General features: G+C 49.3%; 1 protein-coding gene across 2 annotated transcripts; it reads right to left on the reverse strand.

The window, feature by feature from the left end:
• Positions 1–1,558: 1,558 nt before the first annotated feature.
• Positions 1,559–5,496, reverse strand: HOXD8 (homeobox D8). Of its 2 annotated transcripts, none has more exons than XM_081142693.1 (2): positions 4,805–5,434; positions 1,559–4,423 (listed from the first exon to the last, which is right to left on the reverse strand). In XM_081142693.1, the coding sequence occupies exons 1-2, from the start codon at positions 5,358–5,360 to the stop codon at positions 4,134–4,136; spliced, it is 846 nt and encodes a 281-aa protein (XP_080998819.1). In that variant the 5' UTR covers positions 5,361–5,434; the 3' UTR covers positions 1,559–4,133. The 2 variants fall into 2 exon arrangements, with proteins under 2 accessions (XP_080998819.1, XP_080998820.1); XM_081142694.1 differs by having other exon boundaries at positions 2,961–4,426; positions 4,805–5,496.
• Between the last annotated feature and the right edge of the window lie 4,714 nt (positions 5,497–10,210).

Below are 10,210 nucleotides of genomic sequence, written 5' to 3' on the forward strand. Positions count from 1 at the left end.
AATTCTAGTTCCTCTCCTCTTCTCCCGCCCCCCCCCCCCAAATGTTTGTCCATTGAAAAGCCTGCTCAATACAACATCGAAGAGGAGAGAGGCTTCATTTACTCAGGAAAAGAACAACTCCCCTGTTTCAGCCTCAGAAAAGAGGTCAATTTCCTTCATAGGCGGGAGTCACATTCCCTTTGCACTTCTGATAGGAGCTGCTCCAGTGAAACTCAGCTGAAAGTAAATGTTTCTGGCTAGTTCTAGCATTCCCCTCATCATTAATGCACGGGCATGGCCATCGAGGCTTCAGAACCTGCCTGAAAGAGGTGACTCCTTCCCCTCATCCTTTCAAGGACACTGTCTTTGGACTTCTAGTAATATGTTTGTAAATATTTGCATTGGACGACTATGTGTAAGTTCTCTGCTGTTAACATCTTCACACCCAGTAAGTACCTAAGTGGATGTGCACCTAAGCAGGAAGTGCATAGCACCCTCTGGAGCAGGCCATTTGTATTTCTTGAAAAAGTTCAGATGACCTTGGATGTTTCTGATTAAAGGACTTCTGTTGCCATCTGTCAGCAAAAGTCATATTCTTTCTGGAAAAGGTCAGTGGGTTTTAACTTTTTTGGAGGGAACCGTAACAGCAACCAGGGTTCTTTAAAATGTTCTCTCTTCCCCTGTCCACTCCCAGATGCCCAAGGATTCAGCAAACACTGGAGAAGCACAGGACACAAGCTTGAGTGTGAAATAGCAATACATTCTCCACTGAAAAATAATAAAACAATGTTTTTAATTATACAGGAAAATGGGGCAAGTTGTTGGGCCATCCCAAGCTGGAACACTTTACATCAGTCTATTCATATGGAACTCAATAGATTGTTCAGTTCTAAAATTTTCTGATAAATAATCTCAATGGTCAGTTTTCCTCTCCCCTTCTACTCAAGTGAAAACAGAGCTTTATGGCCCTCCTTTTCAACTTGGGGAAGAAGAGCTGGGAAAAGACTCTTTGCAAAAAGGCAGCCATATTTGTACTTCTTCCCCCAGTGCGCAGATAAGGGATGTGCTGGGCTTTGTGGAACGTCACAAAATGGCAATCCCTAAACCGACTTTTCGCTAGGAACCATTGAGACCCGCACCCTCTTTTGTTTGTTTCTGGTCCTTGCAAACAAAGAACCTAAATCACTAAGAAGGCTTGGTTCTTTCATTTAATGTTAACATTAGAGTGTCCTATTTTCTCTAAACGGTTTACAAACCTCTCTAAGCAGATTCCCTAAGCAGTACAGTGAAGAGGAGCAGTTGCCTCAGTCTGCAAAGGGTTCTCCGAGGCTTATGCAAATTTCTGCAGCAAAAGACGTTGGCTCAGTTGCCGCAACCCCCGTATGTTAACAGATTTTAGCCAATTAGAAGGGCATCTTCTGCACTCGTCACTGCGAGTCTGTCTGCATGAAATACCATGATGGGCAGTTTCTAGCCACTATAAAATAGAAGGTGGTGAGTGTGCGTGATGTGTAATTCCCCAAGCTCTTTCTTTGGAGACAAATCTACGATTTTCTTAGCTACAAAAGGAAACATACATACTGACATTTATTTATTACCAACACTTTCTGCACATGTGTAATCTATGTGTATGTACAAATCCACCAAATATATACCCAAAATTATCAAACTTATATAAGTACAAATACTCTCAAATACACCACAAATTGCAACAGTTTTTCTCCTGTACATGAGCTATGATTTTACCATGTGGTTAGGGGAATGATGGGGCCAGAAGGTACAGCCCTTCCAGAGCAGCACAGAATGCAGAGGAGGTAAGGACATTTTTACTCCCCTTCCTTCCTTATTTCCACATCCATCCACACACCAGGACCTCCACCTAAGAGTCTTGCCCAAATCAGTGGCTCTAAAAGTGATATTTGGGGAGTACTCTTGGGTGGGGAAAAAGCAAATTTTGCTAATAGAGGAGTCCCTTAAATGGAGGGCAGCTGGAGTTTAGCCAGTACCAGTCTCTGGCCAGCTTACCGCTACCCCCACCACACACACAGGCTGTTCCCTAGTCATGCTTTCAGGCACTTGGCATCCTTGCTCTTTATCAGCCAACAGCAGTCTCAGGCAGCACACAGAGCAAAATGTTTCCAAATCCAGCATGCACGTTTGCAGCTGTCTCCTCTCCTGCAAATGTTTCTTAAGCCGCAAGCCACCCATGACTTAAAATTGTCTTTCCTGGCTCAGGTCAGCGAATGCCACAGCCACGGTCTCTTCCCTGGATAGAAAGTCAGGCGGTAATTCGGCTCTGGCCCAATCAGTGACAACATTTCCCTGGTCCTTGAAGTGGAAAGGAGGTGATCCAGTCCTAATACTATAGAATTCAATTTCCTTACCTGTGCCATAAATGCCACTCTGAAAATTAAAATGTACCTCTTTAAAAATAAAGGCATCTAGAAAAGGCAGAGAACTCTTCAATGTCTACCTGACAAAGTTGCTTTCCCTTTTGAGGGGGAAATGTTAGTTTACTTCAATTTCTTCTCTTTTCTCCCGCCTCTTCCCCCCCTCCTCTTCTCTCATAAAATGGCAGCTGCAGGAGCAGCCTCAAATGGAAATCCTGTTAATAAGAGCCCAAACCCCAGCATCAGTGCGGGCTCAGCAGAATAAGCTGTGGTGTAACCTGGACTCTGGGTCGTCCCCCACTGGGCCTACAACTAGAGTCCTTTGTGAAGTTCAAAGCTTTCACAGTATCTTAGCAAGGTTATTTAGAGCAAGATGAAGCTGGGGTAGCCTAGTCAGCCCTCTCTGGAATGAAAGAGACCTCCCCCCACCCCCACATTTATTTATTTTTATAGCATGTAACCCCCCACCTCTTTTTTTTTTTTTAATCAAATAGGAGCTTTAGCAGGACATTGCCTTCATGTAAGCAAAGGCAATTGTTCCCAACTCAGGAAAAGGGTTATTTGCGGCGCTCAAAGACACTAGCTCTAGAAAAAGATTCATTTCTTTATTAAGGAGCTGGCTATGTTCTGGGGCGGCTGTTTACACTTGGATTTTTCTGCATTTGCTCCCAGTGCTCGTTTCAAATAGGTGAGGGCATCCTGGAGAACAACAGAGGACGTACCAACCGACATCTGAGACGCACACAGTAAGTTGGCTCAAAATGGGCGTGCAAACAGAGAGAAGGGAATACAAATAAATATGGCACCTACTCAAAAAAAAAGGGGGGGGGAGAATCACAGTGGCAGCCACAGCATTGAGACCTAGCAGTTTCAGTCGATACCAAATGCAATTCAAAATAAAAGCAAGCTTTGAAAGGAGAGGCATTCCACAAAGCTACTTGCCAGAGTGAAAAATTAATGAATGAAAATGTTATAACTGGCTTTTCAAGTATTCACTCACTCTAGATTATTAAGTTGCCATATTTGTATAGACTATAGAAAAATTATTAAATGTCAACGTTGACATTGCCCTGAAACTTTTGTCACTGGCACAACATTTTCCCCAAGTTTAAGGAAGCTGCAGAGCCGGGACTACACATTACTCTCTTCAGTTAACATGTGCTTTTCAAATATTTGGCCCAGACTCTTCCCAGAGATACTACATTTACAAAATAAAGAAACCTCTTAGGAGTAAACAAAAGGCACCTGAACCATTATTATAAAAGCAGAAAGAAAAATACATAAATAATACACTTTAATCAAATAAAATAAAGTAAATATTCTGCAGGCATAATTTTTTTAAAAAAAATTAATAAGACTTCTTTTAATTTACTCACCATAAAGAAAAGATTTAAAATGTTCAAGTGCACTTGTTTGATTAATAAAGCGTTTTATATTCAATTACTTAGTGCTAATCATTAGGAAGTTTACGTTGTCGAGGCAAATCACCAGCTCAGGCATTAAAAACTACCGTTATAAAAATTTCGCTATAAAGTCAGCATCAAGTTACCCTTACATAGGACAGCTCGAGGGCCGTTCCCATGTGATACAAGAAACCCTCTTAAACACCCAAATCCCTCTCAAAGCCCAGAAACCTCAAGAGCAGTGACATGAAGGTACTTGAGACACAGGTACAGTCCTTCCTACAAAGAAAATGGGTGGCGTCCACCAGCATATGTTGATCGTTAGCTTTAACAGTCTGTGGTAAAATTTTAAAGGCAGACGTTAATGCGCGGGGCCTTCAGTCCTGTCTCCCCCCGGCTCCCCGGCCTCCTCGGAGGTCCCCCCCTTCCCCTCCTGCCGGGACGCCGGGAACTTGTCCCTGTTGTTCTCCTTTTTCCACTTCATCCTGCGGTTCTGGAACCAGATCTTCACCTGCCTTTCGGTGAGGGCTAGGGCGTGGGAAACCTCGATTCTCCTCTTTCTCGTCAGGTAAGGGTTAAAAAGGAATTCCTTTTCCAACTCGAGGGTTTGGAAACGACTGTAGGTTTGTCTTCCCCTTCGTCTACCAGGAGCTGCTGATTAAGACAAACAAAACAAAACAAAAAAGGGAAAAGAAGAGGAAAATAAACGTTTTGACATGGCCCGGTGTCCCCGCAGGTGGCGAGGTCTCCGGCGCGGGCTGGGGCGGGACACACGCCCCTCCAGCTCGGAGCCGCGCCCGCGCCCGCGCCCGCGCCCGGCCGCCGCGGTGCTCGCGCCCGGCGCGTCCCGGTCCTCGGTCCGCGGCTCTACTTTAAGGGAGAAAGTCTGTGTCCCTTCACGAGGAAGAGCCACTGGAGCAACACAGGAGGAAACGGAGAGGGAGAGGAAAAGGGGTTTTAAAGGAGAACGTGAGATGAAGGCAGATTTCTCCCGCTCTCCCCGCTTTAAAAAAAAAAAAAATGCATCCCAACCTTGTGGTCTCATCCAGGGAAACATTTGAGAAGGAGACGAGCTCTGATTTAAGTGGTCTGGGTCCTCGCCAATATTACCACTGGACGATTTACAGTCAGGATATTGTACCAGCTCGGCCTCTTGCTGGGTCGTAAAAATCGGCTGTCTCTGTAAGTTATCGTATCCGTAAAACTTCGCGGGCTCCCCGTGACAGGCGACCCCGCCGCAGGGGGGAGGCGGCGGGTGCGGAGGAGGAGGGGGCACGGCCTGGTAGGCGGCGGCCGGGCTGCCCCCGCCGGCGTGGTAGTAGTCCTGGCCGGGGCCCAGGCCGCCCCCACCACCGCAACCCGGCCCCGCGGGCGGCGGCGACGGGTGCGGGTGCGCGTGCGCCTGCGGGGGCGCGTGCGGGAAGCCGGCGGCGCTGTTGCCATAGAGCTGCAGGGCGGCGGCGTGGCGGCCGCCGACCTCGGGCGCGAAGTGACAGTCGTAGTAAGTGGGATTGATGGCCTCGCCCGCCGCGGCCGCGGCCGCCGCCTTGTACTTGGAGTACAGCGGGTTCACGAAGTACGAGCTCATCGGGGCGGCGGCCCGGGCGCGGAGGAGCCGGCGGGGAGCAGAGGGGAGCGCGCCTCGCGCGGCCGCTCCGCCGCGGGGGCCTCTGGGGCCGCTGCTCGCGCCGCCGGAGCCGCCCGCCCGCCCGCGCGTCGCCTCAGAGGCTCGGCAGCCGCGGGCGCTCGGTTACTGGGCGCTCATGCCCGGCTCCGGCCCCCGCCGCCTCGGCCTCCGCCGCCTCCCCGGTGGGTCGCGGGCCTCGCCCAGCCCCGCGCTCCCTGCCCGCCCGGCCTCTCCCTGCGCGCGCTGGCTCGGCCGCAATATAATCGCCGACGCCCCGGGTGACCTGCCCTGCTGCCTCCACTGTTTCCTCTCAGGCACCAGGCGGCCCTCTGCGCACCGGGACAAGAAAAAAAGTGCGCCCGGCCCACGGGGACACTCTTTGGCTTCGACTTACAAACCCCCCGCTCTGGAGGGAAAAGGAAAAAAAACACCCTCTGCCGTCGCCTCCTCTCACCTCGCCCCCCCCGCGGCCCCCTCCCACCGCTCTCGCCGCCGCCGCCGAGGCTGCCGCCCCGGTGCGCCCCGGCGAGGCATTTTCGCACCACGCCACTGCGCGGAGCCGGAGCGAGATGGAGGCGATAACCGCGCGGAGGGATCCGCGGAGGCGACAGCGCCGCTGCCTGCCGGACGCCTCACGCTGCCCGGGAGATGCCTCCGCCGGCCTTAAAGGGGGCCCATAAAGCCGCGGCACTGCCAAGGGCTCGCGGTGCCCCCGGGGCGCCGAGGAAATTTGGGCCGCGGCCAGCCGGGCGGGGGCGTAGCAGAACCTTACACTTGGGGGGAGGCAGGGAGGCCACTCCCAGGAGGCTGCAGAGCAAATGACTCTCACCCGGCCCCTGGAGCAGACCCGCAGAAGTTGGCCGTGGCTTTTGCACCTCTGCACACGTGGGCGCAGCCCAGGGAACATGGACAAGCCGTGTGGACTGACCGGACCGTACTTTTTGGGTTAAGTCCTATCCAAGTAGTTTGATTAAAGGCCACAAGGGTGACCCCAAAACCTGGTATCATCAAAGCGAATCGAAGTCCTTTTCCAGCCGAGCAGGCCTTGTGGAAATGAGATGTACATTTACCCTTGACGCACTGCACGCCTGGCTGAGGCTCCCAGGTTAATTGATATTTAATGGAAATCATGCCCATGAATATAGTTTCCATCATTTCACCCTTGATAGACGTCAGCACCAGGCGCAGGGGGGAGGCTGAAGAATGTGGGGAGGGAGGCATTAGCATTTCTGAGGGAGTCCGTAGAGAAGCGGGCAGAAATGTTCCGAGGCGGGAAGGAGGACTCCCGTTGGGGTGCGTGGTGTTTCCTCGGGCAGGGCGCGCGGCTCCCGGGTCTCAGCCCCGGTGTGGAGCGGACCAGGGCAGGCGGTGGCCCCGGGCGGATCACGGGGGGCCGACGCCCGCGAGTCTCTCCCCCGCCACCCCCCCAGTGCGACTGGGAGCTGGCCTTGAGCTCGCGCCGGTTGCAAGCAGCTGCGGGCGGCGCCCGGCTCCTGCTAACGATTCTGGTTCGTCCCCCAAGCCTGCGCAATTGCTGCCGAGAGCGGGCGCCCTGCTCGGCTTTCAGTTACTCATTTTTCCAAAAGAAAAGAAAGACGAGGCTCATCCTGGCCTGTGAGTGATGAGAAAGACAAACACCCCGAGCCAAATGTGAATCGCAAAGACGAAGGTCGCTCTGAAGCTGCCTGGAATTGCACCACCAACAGTCTCTCCCCTACATTTTCTCCCCCCCCCCTTCTACTCCCGTTTTAATGTCCAATAAATGTGATAGGTCTGTCAGTGAGTTTTCCCTCGCCTACTCGGCCTTTTTCGTGGGTTCTATGGGGGACCCAGCCCCTTTCCCTTGGGGGTAATCCATTGCTGTAAGGGCGCCAGGCCCACGGGCCTTGGATATCAACCTCCAAAACTCTGAGCCCATCAAGGATGCTCCCGCTAATGCTGAAACACACCACGCCAGCTTTTCAGGCCAAATGCAAATCTCTAAAAAACCCAGGTCGCTCGCAAAGGCGCAGCAGGCCAGGGATTTCAACTACCCCCGACTCCCTGTGGGTTCCCCAGCCTGTGAGTGCGATCCCGAGGTCAGTCCGGGTAGACTGAATATCATATTTTGCAAATGGAGACAATAAGGTCGAGATGGAAAGGAAGGCATAACAGGGTAATGTCTAAGACTCTCAATTGTTTTTACAGGGAATGACTGGAAATGGTTAAGGCAAACCGATTGCTAATAAACCTCCAGATGATAAAGGCATCCTTTAGTTTTTAAATTAGCAGACTGGAGGAGACTCTCGTTGTGGGGGTGTTGGAGGGTAGCTGTTTGTTTGTGTTTGTTTTCTGTCGGTTATCGCCAGGTAAAACCTACTTTAAATCCTAAGGCAAACGAACGGATTCTGACAGTTAAAGATTTGTACTTCAACCTTGCAAATATCCAATTAAAAGAGTATTATTTTTAACAAAGCCTTGAAACTAACGTCGCAGTTGTGCCTTTTTCATTTGTTTGGCGTGTGTGCATTTGGGTGTTTAAACACTGGATAAAAGAGTGGTTTTGGAATGGGATGGAGAAAAAGAAGAGCGAGCCCAGATCTCAATAATGCAGGGAATCTTCTAGAACAGTGTGATTCCTAGGGGTGAAAAAGAAACACGAATACTACAAAATTCATTTCTACACATTCTGGCCTAATTAAGAAAACATTACAACACAACATTTCCTCCTAGGACAAAAAACTTAGTTTTTCTTTCAAGCATTTTGTTTATAATCGAATGGGAAAAGAGCACGATTAACTTGGTCAATAAAGATCTATGCCTTTACCACTTCTGTTTTGATAGAATGCATTAACTTACCATAACGCTTATAGTTTCAGCAGTGGCATAGTCCAAATTTTCTGAAATCCTGACCAAGCCAAAATTTTATCCCTAACAACACGACTGCAGAAGTTAATGGTGCACATTGTTTCTTTTTTTGTTAAACTCATTCTAATTTGGAATTAAAAATAAGATTGTAAGTATTTTTAATCAAAGCCTTCCTCTACCACAACTCCAACTTTACGAGATCACAAAATGGAGCAACGGCGCTCTCTAGTGGCCAAATGCCACCTCCAGCCGACGGAGCTTGACTTCCCTTTATTGGACTCAAACCAATTTCAATCTAGTTCTTCACTTTGACTGGGACTTGGATCGCTGAGACTAATAATGCTTTATCCCTTTGATTGTCAACAAATCAAGTGCAGCAAACAGGGGCTCCTAAATGCCAAATAGTTTTTGTGCTCCCAAGAGCTTCCAGTAGGGTCTTTTTCAAAAGTTTCCAACCCTTCTTTTGCCAGACACAGTAGGTTCTCATTCTGTAATCACCCACAATTATAGGATGAACTAGATTTAACAAAAATCACAACTTTCTAAATATCAACTGCAAAAGGATTTTTTTTTCCAGAGAAGCCAGGAACTTAAAAAACTAAGAAAATATACGTTAATTTTGTTTTGTTTTGTTTTGTTTTCTTTTAAAGCTGTTACTCTTAGCGTTAAATCATGATGTATTTGCTATTTTAATTTTATAATTTTAATGCTCTAGGTTTCACTGAGCAATGGGGTGGGGAAACAAAATTTAAAACTTTTTGCTAGATTTCTGAGTGGTTGTCTGGAAAGGCCTTGGTGGGCCTGTGTTTATTGGATCGTGTATGCACAATAAATGAGATTTTAAATTTATACCAAAAGTCATCACAGAATTAAATGAACTGACTAAATACTCCACTGGAAAAATTTTTTTTAAAGTAAAGAATTTAATCAGCTTTAGGTGTTTCCTGTGAGATTAATCTTTCTCATTTTTCAAAAATGCTTTCCTCCTACTCAGCAGTAGCTATTATATTTTCTATAAGCAAATAGATATAATTTCCAACAATATTTCTGCTGCGAAGTCTGGAGTGGAGGGCCAGATATTTTTTGTAAAAAGGCATTTAAGTAACTTGATTTTTACCCAACCACTATTTGGCCGGGAGACCCTCAGCCTGAGTAAATGACCCAAGATCACTAACTCTCCCACCCCCGAATAAAAGGCCGCTTTAAAAACAAACTAGAAAGAGCAAGCTAGATCGCGGCCATAGTCAAATACTATAAAGAGCCACCCACCGTAGGCTAATTCTAATACCCAGACCATTTTTTAAATCAGAAATACATCCTTTCCTCCTTCCCATCCACACACTTTTATTTCCTAGGTGCTCACACCTCACCCGGAGCTCCCAGGCCCCTGCCTTGCGGGTCCAACGCGGTCTTGTTTATATTTTATTGTCCAGATTTTAAGACCCAGTTTTTGTCTGCATTTTTCCTTTTCTCCTACAAACACAAACATCAAAATGAGACGGTTTCAAAGCGAAGCGCCGGGCGCGTCGTAAACTCATTACCTCCAGACGTCTCGCCGGCGGGATGGCTTTATGACACCTTGGCTCTTCCTGTTTTCAAAGAGCCCTAGGTACCGGGCTGGCCGCAGGGGCGGGGGTGCGCAGCACCTTCTGCCGGATCTGGGCCTTGGCTTTCCCTCCCTCCCCGCCTTCGCTTTTCCTTAAAGTCCCCTCTTTCATCAGGACCCCCCCCGCCCCCCAAACCCTCTGCCATTGCCCCCGCCTTCCGCCCTGCCCGGGAGGCCCGGCGCCGAGCCTCTCGCGCCTGCAAAAGCTGCGCTGAGCCGGGGCCCTCACTCACAATGACCTTCATTTTAGCCCCTGACTGCGGCCCTCAGAGGGCCTCGCCGGGAGCGACACGCACGCAGAAACCGGGCTGGGGGAGGAGGCGGGGGAGGCGGCTGCGGGAGAGAGCCTTGACCATTT

This window comes from Miniopterus schreibersii (genome assembly GCF_964146895.1).
Source record: "Miniopterus schreibersii genome assembly, chromosome: 7".
In the NCBI taxonomy this organism is placed as follows: Eukaryota; Metazoa; Chordata; class Mammalia; order Chiroptera; family Miniopteridae; genus Miniopterus; species Miniopterus schreibersii.

What these genes read in the sequence shown, in the direction of transcription:
- HOXD8 (XM_081142694.1), bottom strand. Translation starts at nt 5,360, where the DNA reads ATGAGCTCGTACTTCGTGAACCCGCTGTACTCCAAGTACAAGGCGGCG. An exon ending in TCCCTGGATGAGACCACAAG is followed by an intron (nt 4,427 to 4,804) that starts GTTGGGATGCAT and finishes TGTCTTAATCAG; the next exon opens with CAGCTCCTGGTAGACGAAGG.